The sequence below is a fragment of the Borostomias antarcticus genome (genome assembly GCF_949987555.1).
Source record: "Borostomias antarcticus genome assembly, chromosome: 16".
NCBI lineage: Eukaryota > Metazoa > Chordata > Actinopteri > Stomiiformes > Stomiidae > Borostomias > Borostomias antarcticus.
This window is the reverse complement of record NC_140249.1, coordinates 20288460-20313305: the sequence shown is the minus strand read 5'-3', so window position 1 is coordinate 20313305 and position 24846 is coordinate 20288460. Positions and strand designations below refer to the sequence as shown.

The 24846-nt window shown below is 44.2% G+C and overlaps 1 protein-coding gene across 1 annotated transcript; it reads right to left on the bottom strand.

Annotated features, from left to right (window-relative positions):
* Nucleotides 1-810: 810 nt before the first annotated feature.
* Nucleotides 811-23647, bottom strand: eif4g2b (eukaryotic translation initiation factor 4, gamma 2b; the record flags this gene model as incomplete). The annotated part of the gene is made up of 22 exons (XM_084451367.1): nucleotides 811-2292; nucleotides 2663-2784; nucleotides 4697-4908; nucleotides 5485-5689; nucleotides 6098-6356; nucleotides 6483-6698; nucleotides 7326-7430; nucleotides 7690-7818; nucleotides 8444-8557; nucleotides 8805-8971; nucleotides 9192-9333; nucleotides 9631-9813; nucleotides 10013-10123; nucleotides 10434-10585; nucleotides 10700-10766; nucleotides 10964-11095; nucleotides 11487-11589; nucleotides 12152-12277; nucleotides 12692-12754; nucleotides 15343-15458; nucleotides 16486-16539; nucleotides 23351-23647. The coding sequence occupies 22 exons, from the start codon at nucleotides 23645-23647 to the stop codon at nucleotides 2227-2229; spliced, it is 3141 nt and encodes a 1046-aa protein (XP_084307493.1). The 3' UTR covers nucleotides 811-2226.
* Nucleotides 23648-24846: the final 1199 nt, after the last annotated feature.

Below are 24846 nucleotides of genomic sequence, written 5' to 3'. Positions count from 1 at the left end.
CCTATCTACATCTCAACACCTGAGCCTGGACCTGAGGATGGAGGCCAGAGCCCATCCAGGTAACCACGTTCAGGTGGAGCTCAAATAAAGTCTAGTGAAGGGCTAGAGGCATTAAAATGGCTGCCATGAATGGAGTCTATATTGGCATGTTTTTTAGCCTAGGGCGCGCTAGGCATTGTCGGTGTGCAGTTGTGCCTGTGGGACTGTTTTCACTTGATAAGGAAACTCGTGTCCAGTTCATTTCAACTATAGACAGTAATCTTACAGTATGTCTGGGATTCAAGTTTTTACGTTGACATATCACGTTCATTGTGGTTTGTTAACCCTTCCTTTTCCAGGACCATGCTGAGGGTGTCTGCCCCTCGCGCGGGTAAGGACTTGGGTCCGACTCACTTTGGAGAGCTGTCACCCACCTCCATGGGGGGAGAGCGGCCAGAGGCACGGAGAGGCAGGAAGGTGGTGGACTACTTCTGGATCCCAACAGATGAGGAATGACGGGGGTATGGAGTCCCTGTTGTGACACTCAAGACCAACAACACACTTCAAATGTCAAGTTCTCATCTCATTCAGCCCTATAGTGTCTATCCCTGTGCATACTTCCCAACATCCTGCTTTCCATGTAGGGAGACATCTCAATGAGAACAAAGTTCCTGTTATTCTGTTATGGTTTCAGATAGTGTACGGTTGTGAAACAGAGATTTATTGAGTTGCAGGGATGTGTAGTGTACTGTTGTGAAATGAAGATATACAGAGTTGCAGGGTGCAAATTGTGAAGAGTGATCAGTTTGAAGCCAAAGACTATTTGGTGCTCAAGTATTGGACTTTATTGACAATTAAGCAATAGAGGTGCACAATACCATTCACTAGAATACAACATGATCCACACCCATTGTCTTATCATACACATGGCTTGTGAGCATAGGCTAATCGTGTGGGGCAAAGTTACCCATTTTAATTTGTCATTATCTTTAAGACTTTACTGTTGCCATTCCACAAGCCTTTTTCTTTTTAGAAGGGGGACCTCAATGCAAAATTACATAATTTCTCATGTCAACTTTTATTCGCCAATTTTTAAAAAAGACAGGACAAAATTTAGTTACATTTCATGCTTAATGTCGCAAATTGAAAAAGGCCAAATATACATTGTCACTTCTGTCTGATACACATAATAGGTGAACAGGTTGGGTTTGTTTGTCCAATAATAATAATAATAAAAAAAGTTAATTTCTTCAGTTCCTTGATTTTAATACTTGATAACCACAAAGGTGGGGCCTCATAGGAAACCCCATATCTTACATGGTTACTGTGCAAGTTAGACCAGTATATCAATGACTTATGCATGTACTTGGGCTCTAACTTCCTCAAATGAATTATGGTCATCTGGGCACAGAACACCAAAAAACAAAGCCCATCTAACTAAGAGGTAGAAACACAGGCATCTTTTTGAAACATTACTGCAGCACACCAATGATTACAGTTTCTAGGATATTAGAACATATATTAAAGAATGACAGAGTATTGCGACCACTCACGTTTGAGAGGGAGATGAAACTACAGCCTTGCTTGGAGGAAAAGGCTCTCTCTGTTAACACAAACGTGAAATGCTCCTCACCAGCAGTAGGGCATTGACCAAGAGCACTTTGGTTTGGGAAAGAAAATAGTGAGGATGGGTCCGAGACAGGCTGACCAAGAACTCCTAATCCACCATTGACTTTTGGCCCAAAAAAATTCTCTATACTATCATGCTATTAGGATTGGCCTTTTAGTGGAGGGCGCAGAGCGTTCTATCTCAAGTTAATAAAAGAGTGGGAAAGCAATACTGGTGTCACAGTGAAGAAATATGACAGAACTACATTATTACAGTAAGAGCAAAACAAACACACATTATGTAGTCGAGCCAGTCCAAAACTTAGTATTCATATAGGCTAGACAATAGGGACAGGGACTCCAAAACTAAACCGACCAATAAGCAAATGATGAAATGCTGCTTCTTAGCCTATGTCACATAGGAGGCTGAAATGTGTAAAGAAATGGATGGTATCACGCAGTGCCCTGGTAGTATGCTTTGCGTTCTATTGGCAGGACATAAGCAGCCGAGTGCCGTGTCGCAGTGGTTAAATGATGTAGGTGTTTAATAGGCAGGGGGGAGAGAAGCGGAGTAGTAGGGAGCCGTGTGTCTGAGGGGAGGTTTCTCTACGCTTTGGTGCCTCTTCTAGTCGCGGATCCTCAATCGGCCTCGTCCTCAGACTCCTCTTCCTCTGCTGTCTCCAGCCAGGTTAGCCACTGGTTGACCTGACGGGATAACGGCTCGGTTAGTCGGGCATTTATCAGTTTTTAAATGCTATGGTTACAAAAGCTGTCCATTTCCCCTTTTCTTTCTGTCTACAAGTATACACATCTCTGAAACAAGTGTGAATTCGCAATAGCTGCGACCACATAGGAGCTATAGAGTAGGCTACAAGCATTTTCAATCAGGCTGAATCATCTCTCTTGTCTAATTAGTGATTAGTAAGAGCTGTGATTTCACAATGCTTTTGTGGACAACAGCAGCATTGCACTTTTGTGGACATTTTTTGTGGACTGACCGATCGAACGACCAACCGACAGAACAACCTATAGAGCTGCTGGTCGCAGCGAAAACAATGACAGGACTAGCAATTACCTGGAATAAAGCTTTTCCTTTTCCAGGGAATTCTTGGGAAATATCTTCTTTCCATGCAAGGAAGGCTTCTTCTTCGATGATCTCCATGTCGTAGAAGTTGACGTAGTAGCGCAGCAGCATGCCTGCAGACCAAAGAGTGTGAGCACAGTTGAATGGGACTTGTTCAGACAAAAATAATAATCAATCATAATAATTACACTTTATTAATCCCCTTTGAGAAATTCGCCTCTGCATTTGAGCCAATGCTGGGCTGCTGCGTTACAGCGCCCGGGGGAAGGGCAGTGGTTTGAATTCAGTAGCTGAATCCCAATCTGAGTGCGCAAACCGCACTTGCGGCCCCTCGCACTTGTGGCCTGAGGCCTGAGCACTTAATTGACGTCAGCTGGAAGGGCCAGAGGGTGCAGGGCCGTGAATTAAATGGGACAGCACTTCCAGTTTCGCTCAATGCCCCTCCCACTTCGTTTTCATTGGCTGCCGCGTTCCTCTGACGCAGAGGCTGCTCTGACGCTCCCTTCAGCTCTGCAAATTGACCGATTGACGTCTGTTTTAAGTTAATAATAATTAAAAAATTAGGTTGGGGGGGATATGTTTGCAGCATGTGGATTTCAAGATAAATGTTGTGTTATCTGCAAATGTCATCATTTATGTGTGATGCACTCGGATCATGACTCGGATGCACTCAAGCACTGTGTCACATGAGACGCGGTGGGCTGTGGGTATTTTCTGCTCCTAAGTCCGTGAAATTGCGGACTTTCGGTAAGTGCGGTTAAAGTGCGCAAAATGGCGGCGTGGCGCACTTGTGGACCTAGCAATTCCGTTTTGGAACTACCCTGAGCCCTTGTGGACTTAGCGGGAACGCGCATGTAAGGCCACAAGGCCGCGAGTGCTCTGCACTTTCGCCTAAGTGCGCGATTTGGGATTCAGCTAGTGTCTTGCTCAAGGACACTTCCGACACGCTGCCGGGAGGAGCTGGAATCGAACAGGGAACCTTCTGATTCCCAGACGGCTACTCTACCTCCTGAGTTACTGCCGCCCCACCCCCCACCCCCCCCAAAGTACATGGCCCAAGTACTCGGTCTCAGACATTCCTGGGACTGGAATGTGAACCCTAGTCTCTTGGGGCATGTACATTACAGTCTGTGCTTTGCCCACACTCGGTGTCTATGTTTCTGATATGGGCGGAGCAGTGTTTCCCACAGGATTGGAGTTTAAGTTATGGGCGGGGGGAGCGGGGGAGGTCTGGAAGGGGGTTGACAAGGCAAGTTAAGTTAGCTCGATCTAGTTTATATTGTGTGTGTTAGGCCAACGTTCGCTAGCTACCGTACCATACGTAAATGAGACGACAAGCAGCTAGCGTAGTGGACGGATCGCTGTGTAGGGCTGTGCGATAAAATCGATACAGCAGTACATCACAATATTGTTTTCAGCGATATTGTATCGATCGTTTGTGGTACTGTATCGATACAGTAAAAAAAAGTACACTTTTTTTTGCACAAGGATAATTTACAGAACAAGACAGGGAATATAGATACACATATCGTATTGTAGCCCCCGTATCATGATACATATCGTATCGTGAGGTCCTTGCCAATACCTAGCCCTACTAGCGGGTTAGCGAGCTGAGAGTGTTGACAGTTGTGAGATTCTGTGGATTTGAATCAACAGCTGTATTCATTGCAACACTAGTTGGCTAGCTAGTCACACCTGAGGTTTGACAGGAGCCGCGATAGCACAGCATTGGATGATTTGAGCCACGTTGGAGTTGGAGATGTGTGTGTGTGTGTGTGTGTGTAGAACGTGCGGCTAATGAGGCTGTCGGTAGTAGAGTGAGAGGACAGGCAGAAGGGATGGTGTGTGCTGCGAAGCACGTGACGTTAGCGGTATCAAGATTATTAATCCATCACATTTGAGAACAGGGAGGCTCTCATTATGAAACTGTGTCAGGGGCTGTGGCTTAAGTCTATGTATGGGAAAACACTACAGTGTGTGTGTGTGCGTGCGTGTGTGTTGGGTCTCGATCCCGTTGACACCCACCTTTGGGGAAGCTGCTAGCGTTGCAGTGCACCTGCAGGGCGTAAAGGGCGCTGACCTGCAGCTGCGTGTGCTCGTGCAGGAACTTCTGCATGACAGGCTTGAAGGCCAGCAGCAGCTGCTTCTCCTGCTCCAGGTGCTCCTTGGAGGGAGCCGCCAGCTGCTCGTCGTCATCCTCGGCCATGCACAGCTCCTGGGAGATGTACTGCAGGAAGCTGGGGGTGGGTGGAGAGGAAGACGGGTATACACAAATTAAAAGCCATGAATGAGTTCCTGGGGATTACTACTCCTGGAGCTTGCTCGATCGCCTTGTTGAGAGGGGTCAGGGAAGAATTTTTACAGCTCACTTATCTGGCCCCCGGGTGATTACTGTTTTTTTGCTTCCCTCTGGAATATGTAGAGAGTGGGTCGTATGCCCACCTCCCTTGTTCTCTGTAAAGCGCATTTGTGTTGCCTCTGGGTATGAAATGCGCTATCCAAATAAAGCTTTGATTGATTGATTGACTCAACCAGTAGATAGTCCTGGAATACCCCCCTTTCCTTTACATGCATTACATGAACCTGACCTGACAGCCCAGGGGCCTCATTCATCATTGTGCATACACCCTTTTTCATTTACACCTGATTTTTGTACTTGCTTTTCTCCGCAAATAATGTGATGCATCATGCCAAAACTCAATGGGAAACATTGTGAGATACATACACAAAAAAGCCAAGTACAACAATCTGGTGTAAATGAAATAGGGTGTATCCACAATGATAAATGAGGCCCCAGGTGTCGTGTGGCCTACCTGGTCATGAGGATGTTGACGAAGCCCTTGTCGGTGTGGAGCTTGGGGGAGATGTTGTCCTTGATCCACTTGTAGATGGCCTGTGGAGACGGGTCTGCCTTGATGTGCTGCAGCAGCTCCTTCTCCAGCTTCAACAGGGGGAACAGGAAGCCCAGGCCCTTGCCCTCCAGGACCTCCAGCATGCGGTCCTTGTTCTGGTCAATCTCTGCCAGGACACACACACACACGCACACACACGCACACGCACACGAATAAGGGGCTAGATGCCAGCTTGTAATCAATTTGGCCCTGATCAGGGTGTGCTGTCAACTTCAGCGAGCATGGTTGAGGGATCTAGGATAGCTTCGCCGGCCTGATCACGTGAGCCCACATCCTGGTTCGTTCCACAGATCAGTCTGGTCACGCTCCCATTGACTGATTTCCATGCGGCAGATATTTGCCGGGACAATCACAACTGTTTTCTAATATGGGGCAGGTTTGACATAACGACTGCTCCCACTTGATACGATGATAAACACACATTTCAATGCTCTGATTGGTTATCGTCGATAACGCCCCACGGAAACTGAAAAACATTTTGGTGGATTGGGTTATGAGGCTTTGAGGGACCTACCGGGCAGCATCTTCTGCATGTTGACCTTGCTCTGCTGGAAGACGTCGGTCAGCCACTCGCGGTCTTTCATCTTGGCGGTCTGCTGCAGGCAGAGCAGGAAGAGGGGGAAGTGGGTGCCGTTCTCCAGGGGGTGGGCCAGCTCCGCCACGCTCACCAGCTCCGCCATGACGGCGCGCGCCGCAAACTGGGCCAGATAGGATTTCACCAGGGGCACGTCCACCTCGATCTTAGGACACTGGTCCAGCACGGCGAGGAAGGCCTGGCGACGAGAGAGGGGGGTTAGGTGACTTAAAAAACAACAACAACAACGTGCATTAGAACGATCACACTTGTCATGTGCGCCTGTGTGTGTTCCTTGATCTATGTTGTGTTGTGGGTCTCGTACCAACATGAAGTTCTCCCCGGTGATGAGGCCCTCGGAGCGGAGCGCGTGGATGAGGGTGCTGGCGTGCTCCTTGTCCTCGTCGGGCCGGTCTAGGGAACACACGATGACCTTGCTCAGCATCTCCGGGAGGAAGTGCTTGGGAGCTTTTATCTCCCGGATGCTGCTCACAGCCTCTGCCAGGTTCTTGCTGTTCAGGTAGTCGGTCATGATCGTCTCCTGGGGAGGGGGGGGGGGGGGGGGGGGAGAGGTCAGCTGCAGGCTAAAGGATGCTACCAAGGAAGGGTGTTTTATGTAGGTATTGCTTGGTTGTCAAAAATGTGTACTGAAAGGCGCTATGCACATAAAACGTATTGTTATGACTTAAAGGCCCTACGAGGAGTTTCGGGAAGCGGAAGTGTTTTCTGCCCAAAAAGACCACATCTCCCATGAGCCTCCTCGCGCACTGTCGTAAACCTTAGCTACCTGAGCCGGGTGTTTTGAAGACGGAACGATGGCCACCGACGAGGTAATTACATAGGTCTTACTAGTAACGTTACTTTTGACAATATATAACGGTCATATTTTGTCTCGTCGGCGGCGTAGGCTACTGCAGTAAATCGTTTCGTCATTCCAAGGAAGTTCTGGACAACTCGACCACGAAATAATAATCTAGAAATAAACTACATACAAGAAACGACATTTGTCGAAAATGGACACATAAACAAGTGTGGGTAATGTAGATTCACCCACATTAAAATGAGACTTTCGTAACCAAAAATAAACTCCTCGGGGTCCCTTTAACACATATCCACAGTGGGTTCTGGGAGCGACGGCTTGTGTGCTGGGCCCCTGTGAGGAACCTACCGTCATCTTCAGCAGCTCCTCCTTGGCAGGCGGCGGCTTCTTGTTGGTCTTCTGGGGTTTCTCTTGGATGGGCGGAGGGTTGGTCTTGAGGCCGAGCAGTGGAGACTGGGGGCGGGCGAGAGAGACAGAGACAGAGAGAGAGAGAGAGAGAGAGAGAAATAAATAAATCCCCACAATATCAAAACTCACATAAAAACAGCCGTGTTAGCTGTTTTAAGCTATAACACGTAAATAGCTTAAAAACACTACATCCCTGGAGATTAATTGACATGGAGTTCAGTGTGTGTACTCGCTTCGTGCGTATATGTGTGTACATCTCTCTGCTCTGGATCCTCAGAGCCGGGTGAGGCTGGTCTCTCTGTACCTGTCCCAGTGGGGGGGTCTGGGTGCGGGGGGGCTGTGCGCTGGGGGGGATCATGGTGGGGATCTGGGGCTGCAGCTTGGGCACCTGGTTCTTGTTGAGGAGGAACGACTGTGCCGGCCTCAGGCTGATCTGTGAGGGGATGTGAGCCACAGACACGAGGAAAATCATGTTTTAGTATAGTTTCTTTAAAAACGTACGTTCGACGTCAGTAGATATCATGCCCTCAGTAGATATCATGCCCTCATATCTCATAATCGCAGTCAACGGACCTGCCGTCAGTTGGAGAGGAGGAGGAGAGGAGGAAGGAGACAGGAGGAGAGGAGGAAGTCGAGACAGAGGAGAGATTGGCAGCAGGTTGTACTCCTCAGAATAACGCGTCTTTTCATAATCACCGGGCATGGGTTTGCTCTCAGGGAATATACCCTACAAGCCAGCGCAGGCTCCATTTAGCATAGCCTTGTACTGCTATAGGTTTTGCTTTAAGTAAGTAGCCTTGAGAACCAATGGTTCTCGAGCCTAGTGGCCCACACAGGACAGAAGCCTGTCTCCTGATTCCTTAGCGTGAGGCAACTTGATGTACAAGTACATGACTATAGTATGTCGTAGGGACTTACCCCCGATCCAACCTTTGATGCTGATAGGTCTATCTAAAGAAGTTCCTGTTTAACTTCACATATTTGATGCTTTGAGTGATCAGTAAGAAGATCTTTGACCAGGAATGTGGCTAGACTGGGTGCGGGCCCTGAGCACAGACCTCATCCAAGTTGAGCTGTCCTTTCTTGCTGAACCGTGGAGGCATGTCCTTGGACTGGACCTGCTGTTGGGCCTGGTGGTTTTGGTTCTGGTTGAGGAAATGCTGGTTCTGAACCTGGAGCACATATAAGACTATCAGTTGGTGACAACGGTGGAGAAGACCTGCTCTCAACACCAAACTGACCAAGAGAAACTTTAACTTTAACTGTGGCGTGCAATATCAATATCCTTATTACAGAACGATCACAACATCCTGATTTCATTACATAAACAACTCAAAGGAAATGCACAATAAATGTGCATATTAGCATGTCATCACATATTTGCTACTGTACAAATATTGAGAGCAGCTGCTAGGCTACCTGGTTGGACTTGTTGATGAAGGGCTTGGCCCCCATGTCGAACTGAGAGGGGGGCTGGGGGGTGTTGTGGTTGCCGTGGCCGTTGAAGAGCGGGTTGGAGCGATGGCGTCCCAGTGTGGGCGAGAACCTGTCCTGAATGACCCCTGGGCCCGTTCCTATCCCACCACCTGATGAAGATGGGAGGGGGGGGGGGGAGGGCAGCCAAAAACAGAAAAAAACAACAACAGGAAAACGTTTTACTTGATTTATGAATAGAAGACAGCATGAATAATAAATACTGGCAAACAAACACGTAAATAGTCCAAGACAAAGAAGGCCCCCAAGGTTATCTTTACACGGCCTTGAACAGTCAACAGAGAGAGAGGGGGTCGAGAGAAAGCTACTGACCTGGCATCTGTCCAAACATGTCAGCCAGCCCCCCAAGAGACTCCCTGTCCAGTTTGATGCGGTTGGTCATGAAGGAGCCTTCCAGGAAGAAATCCATCCTCATCCCTTGAGCCATGTTTGCTGGGATGAAGACGCCCAAATCCTGCAGATGGGGGGGTGGGGGGTGGAGTGGTCGACACACAACATACAAGCTCAGTTGAGATATCACTCACAACGTCTAAGACCAATTATAATCACATCATTGAAAGTTTTGGGATGTTACACAGGCTCTAATCAAACCATCAGTGATCCAAGATATTAGCACACAAGATGATTTGTACACTCCAAACATTTTAATACAATAATTTGGTTTATAAAGCACTTTTCATTCTGAGACAATCTAAAAGTGCTACAATGGTAATATGCATCCTATACCACTGTTCTAGGCCCTTCCGCTCACCTTGACTGCATCCTGTCGGATCTGGTGGATCGTCTTGGGGCCGTTGTCGATGAAAGCTTTGCGGGGGATCCAGTTGTTGTCTCGCAATTCCACGGTATCCTGCAGCAGGAAGCGGATCCTGGCGGGCAACTCCTTGTTGTTCATTAAGGAGTGCATACGGCCAAAGTACTGATCCATTAAAGACTGTGGGTGAGGGGGGGGGGGGGGGTTGAGTCAGGACACAAACACACACAGTCAAACACGCTGTACAACACAGAGCACTCACTTCATACAGTGTGCAAATGCGCGCACATAAATTTACGTGAAAACTAGGCAGAAATCCAAGTAGACAGACGCCGAGGAGCCGGCCAGGCGGATGGAGGGAGGGTGGGATTGAACGTACCCTGGCTTTCTCATGGTCAAGTCTTGGCCCCACCGTTCTCATTATCTGACAGAGACACTCCAGATCCTCGCCCATATCCTTGAGCTGGACTCTCTTCTTCTTCTCCAAAAGCTAGAGGGAGTGGAGAACGGCAGGGTGTTAGTTGAGGTACAGAGGGCAGCAAGAGTCGTAACACAGACTTAGACGGCACTTACAGTCCTATAAAAAAAACTAAAAACACTAGTTTTAATTAAAAATCACACCCAGGTGGTTAAGCAAGCAACGCTATTGGCTACTCCTGATTGGTCTAAATCTCATGCTCACAGATAGACGGACGGACAGACACATACAGACACGTATGTAAGCGGCGGCACTGCTTAGAAAACGTAAAATCCCTGATCCAAACATCAAGGCTATGAGCATGACTTGGAGCGGGACGTACTGTTTTGATGCACTTATGAAGGATAGATTCGTGGATGAGGTCGAGTTTGCCAAGCTCCCCGATGAATTTAATGTTGCCCAGCATCTTGATCTTGGCGATGGCCCGCTGCTCCTCCTCCTCAGAAGTGAGAGGGTTGTCATGTTTGTCATAGACTGGGGGTAGGGGACAGAAAGAGGGGGGGGGGTGAATTATATAACTTAATTAGTATGGTGGCATTTTAAAGAACAAAATTCGACTTAAGAGAGAGAACTTTGACTATGACTCACTTTCAACATTCCGGGCGCGGTTTTCAAATTCATCTTGAAGCTTGGAAATCAACAGTCTTCTGAAGGTCTGCAAAAGGGAGAGAGAGAAAGAAGAAAGAAGACATGAGCTCAGGTCGGACCGGCGACTCCGCCCCTTGAATTAAACTAATCACTTATTTACAGGCAAACTTGACTGACATCCCTGCTTTACAGTAACATAATTAGAAAATGTGGCATGGTCACATGGAGCCCCCTGCCAGCAGGGCCCGTCCTAACTGCGCTTACAGTGCTCTGCTTCTGGGATGTTTGGATCTCGGGTGAAGGGCCGTCAAAGTTTGGTGCGTCCTCTGCCAAACGGAGACATAGCTGAGCGTACAGCGAGCTATACTTGGGCTCTTCTAGGGCTTTGTCTACAATCTGGGAGAGAGAGAGGGAGCGAGGAGGAAGGGAGAGGAGAGAATAACGGAGGTCAGAAAAGGGATTGAGAACACCGTGTTCTATGATTCATTCACAAAGAGAGAGAGAGGGAGGGAGAGGGAGGGAGAGAGAGGGAGAGAGAGAGAGAGAGGGAGAGAGAGAGAGGGAGGGAGAGAGAGAGAGAGAGGGAGAGAGAGGGAGAGAGAGGGAGGGAGAGAGAGAGAGAGAGGGAGAGGGAGAGAGAGAGAAAGAGGGAGGGAGAGAGAGAGAGAGGGAGCGAGAGAGGGAGAGAGAGGGGGGGGGAGAGAGGGAGAGAGAGGGAGGGAGAGAGAGAGAGAGAGAGTCTGAGGGATGCATTTACAACAAGCTGACTGGACCAATGGGAACTTACTAGCAAGATGACTCCTTTAAGGACGAGTTTTGAATCTACGCCCGCGTTCAGGAGCTCAAGGCATAGCTTGTCAAACTTGTCAGGCGTGAGCTTGTTGAGTATGCTGCGGAGATTAAGAGGGAGATCAATAAAGAGAGATAGAAAGAGAGGCTAGTTCAAAAAACAGAACAGTATCAGTTGTCTGCTCTTGGTTAACATCACCTGTAGTTAAAGGTGGGATAGGTAGTTTGCTTTTGGCTTTATTTGGTGAAATTGGCATAATATCCTTTCAGCTATCAGTAACAGAAGTGCTCTGAGAATAAACTTGGATCTCGGTGTTTACCGCTGCCTCTGTATTTTGGATTCAAAGAACGCACCGCGCCCGAATGTATTGACCAATCAGGGTCTCTATCTCGCCACACCTACCAGTCATGTTTGGAGGGAGGGACTACATCATGATTGGCAGGAGGGAGGGGCGGGTTCTTTTGAAAAAGACGACCAATCGGAGGCCTTGTTGACGTCAAACTACCTATCCCACCTTTAACATAGGCCACAGTGTTGATGTGCCACAGGCAAAAAGTATGACATGTTTGCGAATGCATAGAGATGATTTGACAAGGAAGTCAACTGAGGGAAGAAGACTGTAGACTGAAGTAGAACAATTGACCTTCCAGCCAGAGACGTACCCTCTCACTTTTCTGAAGATTGCATCGTGTCGCTCTTTTTCGTTGCTGGAGTTGGCATCTCGTCTAGTGCTTCGTGAAGGAACCCATCTCTGAGAGCTTTGCCCTGGGGTTTTCCCCAGGAACTCGCTGCCGAGACAAACGGAGAAGGGCACACTTTGACTGCGTTCTAGTGACGATCGCATGGCTTGGGTAAAACAAAACAAAAACATGTGCAAGACAACAAGACACAGGAATACACTGGCTGGCTCAAGACATTCTTAACCAAGAGATCAAATGCAAAACATCAAAGTTGGGAAACCACAGTATGGCTCAAACACAGGATGTGCTATTAAATTAATCAATACAAATGACATTGTCTGTACTCTGACCCAATAACACTGCAAATGACATAAATTGTCACCTTTTCAGCCTACATATGTTATCTGCAGGTGTGACAGTAAAAGAGCCCACACCCTTGACACTTGACACCTTGACTCAAAGTGTAAATCTTTTGGCCATGACAAGCAGAAGTGTTTCCTGGAGAATGATTCAGTGACATACCTGTTGCCGACAGTCTTGGGATAGTGCTGAGGTGCACCCCTACCACCTCCCTCCGAAGAAGCACTGTTAGGATACAAGGAGAGAACATTGGCCATTTTTGTCTAAAATTGTCAAAACATACATTTCTGTAATATCTGGAAATGGCAACCCAATGAAAACTGAGAAACTGAGAAAAAACACTCAAATAAAATTTAAAAAATGAACAAGACTATAATGAAACGTCACATGTATGCTAGCTTTGCCTATATCTGACCCATGTAAATGTTTGGTCAGTGGTTTCACAGCCTAAGCTACACAATTACATTGGCTACATTCTGTAGGCTAAGCCATCCAATGATTTGTTTCATGAGTCATTAATGTATCAGTCCCCATGACTACATGCTGCTTCTCTAAGTACTGTTGCTTGCCATGCCCCGCAGCATGCAACACCGCCACCAAGATAGCAATCTATTCATCTATACTCCCAAATACAGTTACCATGGATACTGTCTGGCAAATCAGGAGAGGTGTATGCCCGCTGTACAGATATGACAGAAGTGATCAGCAGACATGAGATGATATGCCACTGAGGACAGGGAGGACCCAGAAGGCTCCGTTAAATGTTCAACATTTTGGGAGCATGACAAGAAAACCTACTCTGTCCGGCTTTTGCTTTGTTAAAGTCATTGATCCTGTTGTATAATATCTATGGTCTTGTAATCTTATTGGAGAGCAAGTACATACGTTACTAAATCAACATTTTCAGATCACATTACTGGGATTATAGACTACACCATATGTGCATATATTCACAACTCATACAAGCTTATCTTCCCCTCACCAAGGAGCCGGTACAATTCGACACCATCCAAAATGAAAGAAGGGGGGAAAGAAGGGGGAACAGACTGGCTGTGTCCCAAACAGTAGGCAGCTGCCTTGCTGTCTAGTAAGGCAGTATGCTTTGGAGGCAGTGTTTTTGTCTGAAGTAATCTGTAAAGGTGTCTGGATTGAAACAGATTTCCAAGACAGCAATGCGTAACATCATGATGTCATATCACCCAAAACACAGAAAATTGATGTCTGTCAGTTACAACTACCCGTTTGGAGTCGTCTGCCAATTATTGCTAAAAAATAATTTTGGAAAAAGGGTTTGCTGTGCAAAATAGTAAGCTATTGACCCCCCAAATAATTTTACAACTTGCTCATTTGTTCCAACGTTTCTGTCAAACCTTGCAATTAAAAGATGTAACATTAACTAACCTACAGTGGAAAACCGACCCAGCCAATGATCTCCGAAAACGTCAGATCAGATTTACAAACCAGGGTTATTGCAATAAACTGATCACATATTGGGAATCTACATGGTAACTTTCTCCCCTGAAAAAATATTAAAAGTTAAGTTAATAAAATGACATTGTCATGTAAACAAAATTGCTCTCTGTTGTTTTTGTCAGGGCCGGCGCACAGGATTGTGGGAGATCTTGAGCAATGAAGGATACATCTATGCTGCCTTCAAAATCTGCCCAGTCAGAGGCATCTCAGCAGGCAGCATTTTGTTTTGTAAATATTCGATTGAGACATGACTCGTTGCCTCCCTGCCTCCCAGCAGTTTGGGACACAACCACGGTGGAGTCTCCCTGAAATCTTTATGAATAAACATTGCTCACTGTGGTCACAAACATTTGTCACTGTCAATTGTTTAGGAGCTGGAACTGCAGCTGCCTGCATGACAATGTTCACATTCAGAGGAGCGGTGGCTCACTGCAGTAAGTTTACATCTAATTCAGTAGTAGCCAGCTAATAGTAGTACATTCCTTTATTAAATCAGTGGTTAGCAGCCGGGATGTTACATGGTGACACCCAAATACCATTGTAGAATTCTTTACAAAGGGGAACCTGAGCACAAATTTTATGAACATGAAATTCAATATATGAAGTAACAATATATTTGCAGTAATCGTATCAGTGTCCATACATGCATACCAGACACAGATTGTGTTGGAGTCCCATGTGTGGAATGGATGTGAATTGCCTGTATTTTACTTGATTCTTATCTTTTATTGTGTTATCTTCCATCTTATTTTTTAAAATGTTATGTCTATTTTTATGTGAAGCACTCCGTGAATGTACATTCTCTGTTGTAAAGCACTATGAACTGCATTTATTGGTGTGAAAGGTGCTATAAAAATAAAGTTTATTATTATTATTATTATTACTACTGTTTACACATGGATCTGAGTCCAAAGCTGTGGATGACATCAATGTCAAATGACATGATTTATTTAGAAAATTATCTGTAGGGCAATTACAAAGTGGATGGAACCATAACAAGAGATTATTAGCTTACTGTAGAGAATTCACAATATTCCATTTGATTTATATTGTTATAGAAGCCACCATATTTACTACTGTGCATGTGCAGTGCACTCTCATGGATCTTGTTATAGCAATAAATACCATCCACTTTATAAGTGTTACCTCCTTATGGTCATTCGCCACTGCGACAGTGTGACTGCTATGATGTCAGACACTACACAGAGCGCTGAGATTTGTGCAGTGTTCATAGCCTACATTATAAACTAACAAAATGAGAAAGGTGCTGTGGGGGAGGACAGAAAGTGTGCGGGTGGGGGGTGGGGGGGTGTCATGGGCTCGAAGACAAACATAGCTACCTGAAACGAGAAGCACCCCCTTCTGCAATCACACTCTCCACTTTGGCGGCTTGACAACGAAGAATTTTCAAAAGAATAATAATAATAGGGAGGGGTGGGGGGAGGGGGAAACGGTGCTGAAGGGAAAAAAAAGTGTAGTTAGTTTATCTATAGATGGGACTTTCAGTGTGATAAATCTGTAAGAACATATAGCACTACAACACAACGGACGAGATTACCATGACTAACTGAAAAGTGGGTTCCAATTACCTAATCAAATCACATGGGCCAAAAACAATGACAAGTTAAAACTGGCTAATGTTAGATATATCTTCCTGTTCTGACTTGTGATCCCAGAACGGATAACAAAGACATTCGGAGGGGAACTTGGCTGACGTCAGCTAGCCAATTTCCTTACGTTACACAAAATAGTGCGCTAACACTATTTCGTAACAATAGCGTCCAAGGTCACATAACAAAGCAAACTGGTACGGATTCAATTGAACAATCTTAGTCAGTTAGCACTAGCTAACCTTAGCTGGTTGGCTTTGTTTCTTTGTCAAATAAAGAAAGCAAGGTGGTTAGCTTGCTAAAGTACTACGTCATAGCTTTGACCATGTTGCCTAGCGTTTAGCTGGACGGCCGAGGGATTTGGCAGTGCAATATTATCTGGCACTAATATGACTATGAACTATGTCTGTCATACTAGCCAAATCAATAACATGCAAGTAGCCAGTGTTAACTTGCTGGTTAGCTAGCTAAGGCGATGTCATTTGACGAGGTTAAGGCTTTTCACGACGAACGTGTAGCAGCTAGCGAGCTAGCCTGCCGGGTAGTTAGCTATGTTAGCTAGCTAGATAGCTACGGGGTGACAATGTGAAACAAAGCGTTTGAGCAAACACATTTCAAGATTTATTTCACACGAAAACAGCAACCGATAGCCAACGTTACTAATTAAGCATAAACATGATCTGACTGCTGTTACGGCGCCATCTTATGTAATACGTTAGCTCGCTAGCTAGGTCAGCGCTAGCAAACTGCCTGGATGCAGCTAGCTAGGCTAGCGCTACAGCAAACTAGCTGGCTAGCGTGTAGAAAGAAGACGTTGTTCGGAGCCATTTTGGAGAAACCGGTGCGAATTCAGAGGTAAATGCTCTCTCTTACCTTTACCAAAACAACCTCAGTTTTGTAGTTTGGGTGTTTACCAAAGACGAAACATGAAAACGATTGATTACAAAAACGCGTTAAAAGCGCAAATCGGTTATATTAGATACCACAGTCGCTAGGTGAACGCTTGCCCCGCTGAACCCGGTTCCAGTAGTATGAAGACTGCTGCTGCTTCCGCACGGGCCGGCGCAGTCATGGTGCGTTCGTTTGTGGTCGGAAGTGGCAAGTGGCAAAATACCTACCTCCGACCTGTGTGCATTCGAGCTATATACCATTATATCACAGTTACCTAGTTATATCTATATACCATTATATCAGTTACCTAGTTATATCTAGTGCATTCGAGCAACTGGGGGCTGAGAAACATATCCGAATTGGCGACGAGGAAGTGCGAGTTCATGCGGTGTTTTATTTAATAATTCCTAGTAGCAAGTCGCAATTTGCCACCTCCCAGTTATAAACGAACGCTATGGAGTCAAAATGAGGCCAGAAAGCATTGTAAACGTAAGTGAAGTATTGTAAACAAAAACATATGAATTGTAAACGTAAGTGAAGTATTGTAAACGTAAGTGAAGTATTGTAAACGTAAGTGAAGTATTGTAAACAAAAAATATATAAATTATTACTTAATTATTAAAAAATAAAATAAAAATTGCATTTACAATACTTTTTTGCGTTTACAAAACCTTTTCTGCATTTACAAAACTTTTCTGCCTTTACAATACTTTTTCTGCGTTTACAAAACATTTCTTGCGCTGCAAAACATTCTGGCCTCTCTTTGACGTGGGGGCGGGGTTAGATGAGTGGCGTGTCCAGAGAGGAAGAGGCGGAGTTTCGGGATGCCCACCGCCATATGAGCGCTGCTCAACGTTTTTTGGACTTCTTCTATGGTTTTGATTTATATATGGCGGTGGGCATCCCGAAACCCCGCCTCTTCCTCTCTGGACACGCCACTCATCTAACCCCGCCCCCACGTCAAAGAGAGGCCAGAATGTTTTGCAGCGCAAGAAAGTTTTGTAAACGCAGAAAAAGTATTGTAAAGGCAGAAAAGTGTTGTAAACGCAGAAAAGGTTTTGTAAACGCAAAAAAGTATCGTAAATGCATTTTTTTTTTTTTTTTTTTATAATTAAGTGATTATTTATATATTTTTTGTTTACAATACTTCACTTACGTTTACAATACTTCACTTACATTTACAATTCATATTTTTTTGTTTACAATACCTCACTTACGTTTACAATACTTCACTTACGTTTACAATGCTTTCTGGCCTCATTTTGACTCCATAGAACGCACCATCAGTCTCGCATTAGCGTGTGGAGATGGGAGCTGAGTTGAATGGTCACGCAATTTGTTGCTAGGATTCCCTTGGCGAATCACATAAGCCAATTTAATTCGTTTATTCAGTGTACAATATCCATTTTCACTTTTGAGTCGTGCCAAGGGAATAGGCATAGACCTCAGAGAATAGCACTTGTAGATTTTCGCACCGAATGAGACCACTAGGTTGTATGCTATGTTTACCTTTTAAACTAGAAGCTTTAAATTTACAACGCGACATTTTACTCTTCTAAGCTACTCATATGCAGTTGGATGGGCAACATGATATTTTGGGTGGGTAGGCTCATATTCACTATGCACCCCCGAATTGAGCTGACCCTGGAGGGTGCTGAATGATGCATTCTCGAATGGTGCAGATGTAAAACACTGCGCAGAATCCATACGCCTACTAAAAGTGTGCGTGGCCAAAAGTGTGCGTGGCCGAAAGGCCCAATCCCAATACACCCCTTAGCCCTAGCCCTGGGCCCTACCCCTACATTCTCCCAGCAGATGCTGACTTGAAACCGAGGGGTTGATGAAAACTGACACAATGCTTTGCGAACTGAGGCAGTGATATGAAACAGCTGCCGGTGTCGTGGAAAAAAACATGGGAAAGAAGCCCAATATCTTCAAAAATAAACATTCAAAAATTGTAAACGATTCCCTTGGCTCCATTCTGAAGGGCCACTACCCAGTCGAGGGCACTCCAAAGCTAGGGGCTAGGGATAAGAGGGAGTATTGGGATTGGGCCAAAATACGTAAATAGGTAAAATCCCCATCCCCGCCTCAGTGATTAGAATCTAAGCCTATGAAAATGTGAGACTGAGGCGTTGAAAACGCCACGGCATCAGTTTAAACACATTTGTCATACTGTTCACGATGAGAATGTCGCTGACTGAAAGTATTGTAGGTTCATTTGGTTACGTGTGTTGGTTGCTTCGGATTTTGTATTCTTAATTAAATCCATACACAGATTACCGCACGAGCAAAAGGGGCACGTGCCCAAGGTCCGAGAGTCAATAAGGGCCCCTGGCTTTCAAATAAATAAACGAACGAACAAACGAATGAATGAATAATGTAGTATGAAATTGTTTGAATGTTTTGTAAACTTACTCCTATGCTACCTCAAGACACCGTGCTCTCAACCTACAATGTTTTGTAAATTAGCCAGTTCTGTGGCAGGGCCCTTGATATTGTACTTACGTACGTATACATGACAATACGTATTCAACCAATGTAGGAGTGAATTACAGTAATTAAAGTAAAGTATGTCGGGTAATACATGCTTCTCATCAATGTTCTGCCCAAAAAAATCTGTAGGCTATGTCACCATCAATCACTTGGCGCACTAGGCTAACTTGTTCCGCCACTGTATGTAGGTTACTATTTGCGCGTATAAGGGCCCAAGGTGAATTTGTGTCCAGAAAAAAAAGTACAAAACTGTACCTTTAAGGTACAAAAGCTTGTCACTGGAGTGGTACCCTCAAGGGTACATCGTTTGTACCTTTTGTCAGAGGAGCAAAATTGTACCTTAACTATTTGTACCTTCTAAGGGACATGTACCCTTCAGGAACAACCATGTACCATACGCAGTGGTACAACAAATGTACCTCTTGAAAAGGTACAATTCTGTCCCATTAGGGTACCACCACAGTGACAAAGCCATTTGTACCTTTAAGTGGCAAAAAAGTTCCATCATGATATACTCCTTTAGTGAAAGAAAGAAAAGACAAACAAGACCTCAGATTGAATATCTTTTTTCCCCATTTAATTAGTAAAAAAAAAAGAACTACATTTGCATACAATGCAAGCATAACAGTTTAACATGAAGCCTTAGTAAAATTATTAACAGCATAAACACATTTGTAAATGGCATAACTTATGTGCACAGCATAAAAATAATCTATATACGTTTTAGGATCTCATGTAAAAAAAACAAACAAATTATTAAAAAACAAAATACATTATTAAAATGCACATTTCAATACATTGATAACAGATATACTGAACATTTAGACATTGCATCTGGCTAATCATTTATGCCTTGAGTGTGACTGTGTGTGAATGTATGCATGTGACCATATTTGGTACTGTACTGTACCAAGTCTCTCTCTGTGTGTGTGTGTGTGTGTGTGTGTGTGTGTGTGTGTGTGTGTGTGTGTGTGTGTGTGTGTGTGGACTTTGGCCAACTGATGAGAATAGAGATTAGGGCAAAGCAAATGTCACACAGATGTCTTATTTAGTGAGGATATTTCTTTCTTTTCATCATAATTTCTATTAGCCGGCACACAGCACACACAGCCACTCCCTCCCTCTCACCCTCCTTCTCTCACCCTCACCCCCCCTCTCACTGTCACTCAACTCTTAACATAAATGCTGCTAACAGTTTATCATCACCACTATGTCCAAAGCCTGATGATCAACCACCTCAAAAGGGTCAAGGACAGTCCAGTCCTCATATTTCACCAAGTAGGTGTAATAATGATGACAGAAGGAAAGAGGAACTAATAATTTTCCACATAACGCCCAATCTGTGTGTAGGTTAAGAATATATTTAATCTGAAAAAACAAAGGAATATCTTCCGCGTGCATACGACCCACAACAGAGACATCTCTCACACAATACTTAACACTATTCATCACTACCTCCGTTACTCGCAGAAGTGTAATGTCCTGAAAATCGACTTGGTTGTACCGCTCACTAACAGTTATGGATTGCTGAAGAGCTGAAGGAAGAGACTGTAATTGTGTGCTCACAGTGCGTCCCACAACCTTCTCATAATCCCTAACATTAGTTGAGGAAAATTCCCAACACTGTATATAATGATGGCGGCTCGAGAATCGAGAGTTTAACATGTTTTTGAATGATTTTTCAAGGTGCCCACCCACATCCATTGTATGACCTAAACGGTGGTAGAGCAATTATCAGACTTTCTCAAAAGTGTTAGTTTTGTCAACGTTTTGATCTCAACCATTGTATATGATCATAAGTAACCTTAAAAAAGGGCTAAACATGCATTTTCCCTTTACTACTCCTTTAAAACAAAATCTGATTCACTGAAGTTTTTCTTCACGTTGGAGTGAGTAGCCGTGCAATATCTACAGATTGTACCAGCACTGAAGGACATGTTAAATCCACCTATCACGTGAGATAACAGGTTGTCTCCAGATATGACAGCTACAGTTCCAAAAACACGTTTCTGCCTTCCCTTAACACTGATACTCAGTCCTTCAGATGACAGCTTCTTAAGGTCATCCAGTAACGGTTTAAAAATTACATTTAAACCAAACTGTTTGATGTGACAGTAATGGACAAGTAAAGCTAAATACATGTGTTTCAACTGTGAACAGTACTTTGAACCTCTGTTTCCAACTGTGTAGTAAACTGCACCAAGTTTACTAGTGAGTCAAAAAATAGCAGTTGCAATCAGTTCACAACAAACAACTGTGGACTCACTGCAGATCAGACTCAATGTACAGTACAGACACCCTTTTAAACACTAGTCAATGAGCATGAATGAAGTGAGGTCTACTTGCTCAACTAACCGGCTTAATTGCTTAGAGCATCATCCCTTTGTCATGGAACTTAATATGCTTCCTCTTGCTGCTCAAAATGTCCTTTCTGCACATTTAATTTGCATAACTATTAGCCTTTATGCAAACTTACTGTAGGGGCTTCTGTAACCCAGTAGTTTAGTTTTACTTCTCATTGGTTTTCATCAATTTCCTCCTTCATCCTGGCCAGACTCTAAGATGTGCAGCAGCTATAATTATGTTTTTTTTTGTCCTATAGAAAGTTTAAATTCCTTGAGGTTCTTTTTATATGAACCTATTTTAATCACAGAATTTTTAATTCACTACCTACTTTTCAATACATGCTTACATTTTACACCAAACCAAAATATGGTGGGTCTATATGCTGGCTCTATAGATACATTTACTCTAGAAAAGCCCACTCCACTTACACATTCAACAGAGTTGACGATAGGCATCATGGGTGGGGGACGACAGGTTCACTCTGCTCTTGTTTGTAGAGGATGAACCACTGGAGTGCACTGCAGTACCACAAGATCTAGGCTATGTGCTGTCTGAGTTAAATGTTTTAATGTAACCATAATACTGTGGGTGAGTATTGTACTGTATATTCATTGTTTGTTTCATTGTTAGTTTCATTATTTGATTAGTATTCATATAGTGTGACAGAATCTGAGGTTACAAGTGTTTGTACAGTGTTACAGTGTGTGACTGTCCAGGCTTCTGGACTGCCTATTTTCCTCATCAATTAGAATAATGAATCCTACACTTGAAAGATGAAAGGAGCTCACAGGCTACTGTACAGCGAACAGTTCCATCCTCCACTACAATTCACTCAGTTTTCACAAAGTGGTGAACGTCACCCAATCCTTGCTTGTGAACAACTGAGCCTTTTGGGGATGCTCCTTTTATACCCAATCATGACACTCACCCGTTTCCAATTAACCTGTTCCCCTGTGGAATGTTCCAAACAGGTGTTTTTGAGCATTCCTCAACTTTCCAAGTATTTTGTTGACTCTGTCCCAATTGTTTTGAAATGTGTTGTTGGCATCAAATTCAGAATAAGCATTTATTTACAAATACCAATGAGGTTGATAAGGTAAAAAAAAATGTATATATTGTCTTTGTTCTGTTTTCAATTGGAAGTATGTCAAAAAAGGATTAGCAAATCATCACATTCTGTTTTATTTACATTTTATACAACGTCCCAACTTCTTTGGAATTGGGGTTTGTACACCACTGAGCATTATGCAGAGCATGGCAGCGATCAATGCTGTCTCACTACTAGCACTGGGATTTGAAGAGACCTGCTGTCAAGACGGCAGTATTTCTGTTGATTCAGAGAGCATGTTGTTGTTCATGGTGAACCTTCAGCTATTGGTCTTATCTATCTGAATAAAGTAACAGACCCAGATGTTTTGTTCTTATCATAAAACTAAACTAATACCCGCCTGTTGTTTTACACACGTTGTCATGTTAGAGATTTAAGTGTTAAACCAATCAAGGAAATGGCAGTTGCTTTCCTCTGTGTTTTCATCTCAATGGGTGGAACCTTTGAAGATATGCATTTTTTTAAATTTTCTAATTCATTTCATTAAATGAACTGAATCATTCATATTGTAATACAGGGTATATGCAGATCTATAAGTGAGAGCCAGTGATTGACAGTAAAACAATGGATATTTGACTGAGCAACCTTCATGTCACTCCAACTATGTAGTTACACATTCTGCCCTCTTAGGTGTGCCAAAGGTTCAAATACCAGGCAACATGCTACTGTATTTCTATGAGCTAAAAGAGAGGCAGAGATACTTCAAAGTGAGATGTGTCTCATATATAAATATGAAACGAGATAAATATGAAATAAACATGTCACACGTCTGGTATATTTTAACAGATAGGAAGTATAAAATGCTGAAAGACCAAGGATATTTTTGTATGGTGTTCAAATAAGCCAATGTATGTTGTCAGATGATGCTATAGTCATCCTCCAGCAAAACCAGCTGACAGCGCCCTCATTGTTGAAGAAGGTCTTGAACTCCTCCCTGACCTTCTTTGCTGCTGTGGGGTAGTTGTTGCAGGCTGATCGACCACAGAGAATAGGTGCATCCAGACACCACTCCCCACGGATCACTTCTCCACTGACAACATCCTCCCTGCCCATCAGCTCGGGTGGAGTGTGGACCTGACGGGTGCTCCCCTGGCTCCAGAGGTAGCTGTGCAGTGCCACAGCAACAAGAACCAGATGTCTGACTTTCTTTGGCTCCAGGAGGACAACGGTGTGGAACCACCATTGATTGGCCATGATGCTAAAGGAATTTTCCACACATCTCTTCGCTATCAAAGACCTGAATAAAACACTTAAAGCAAATCACGTAAAGCATCACAATTATCCTGGTCATCAGTGACATTTCTAGCACAATACTACATTACAGTCAAATTAATGTGAAAAACTGACCTGTAGTTGAAAACTGGTCTCTGTTGAGGTGTGCCCTGTTATAAGGCTTCATCCACATTTGTCTCCGGGGAAAATGCTTCATCAGCTACCACGATGAGGCACTGGTGGGTGCTGGATGGCAGAGGTCTGGGGTCTTGTATCTGGAGGGTCCCTCTCTGAGACTACTACTAATATATACTACTAGTAATAGTCTAGTATTACTATAAACTACTAGGGCCTACAGTACTACTCCTCTACCTCCCTCCTCCTCCTCCTCCTACTAGGCTACTGTATAATCTAGGGTCAAAACAATATGACAGATGAAAATGACAAAAAGCTAATTTTTGTGAAAGTTTCACTATGTAAAGCCAGCAGTTGTATTTTTTTTAACATTATTGATAAGAGTCTAAATGCCAAGTAAATCCCTTTCAATGAGTGGTTTGTGCAACTTCAGTATTATGCCTGTCCCCCTATAGGCTACCTAATTCAAACTATAGGCTAGCCTTACTGATCTTAGGTAGCCCTCTATCTGTCTCCCACTGCTCTAGCTGACCCTGGTCCTGATCTCTGTGTCCATCTCACAGTCACTGGGCCGGCATGATGGAGGATCGTTATTTCAGAGATTGTTTACTCCCCTCTACCCTATTCCCTCCAGTTTACCGATCTCTCCCAGCAGCATTACTGTCCTCTGGGCGACAGTGTCATTCATTCCGCTCTCCCTGGATCACCAATGCATAGCCATTCCACCTTTCCCCTTCGATGCCATTGACACTAGCACCCAATACAAATATGACGAAAACAATCTGTCTTTTGCTACCCCACCAATACAGAGTCGTTAGAGATGTGGTTCAGAAGTTCAATATGGCTGAAGATTGACTGTGCACAACCTCTAATTCCTTTTCCCTTTGCTCTGCGAAGCTTGCCGAGAGATGCTTATAGTGGTGTTAAAGCTGTCCACAGAGAAACTGATCAAAGTACGCTAGGCTTACATGAAGCCCTCTTTTTTCATTCTTTCCTTTTTTACAGTTGAATCAATAATGTACAATATATCTTCTTTTTTATCTGCC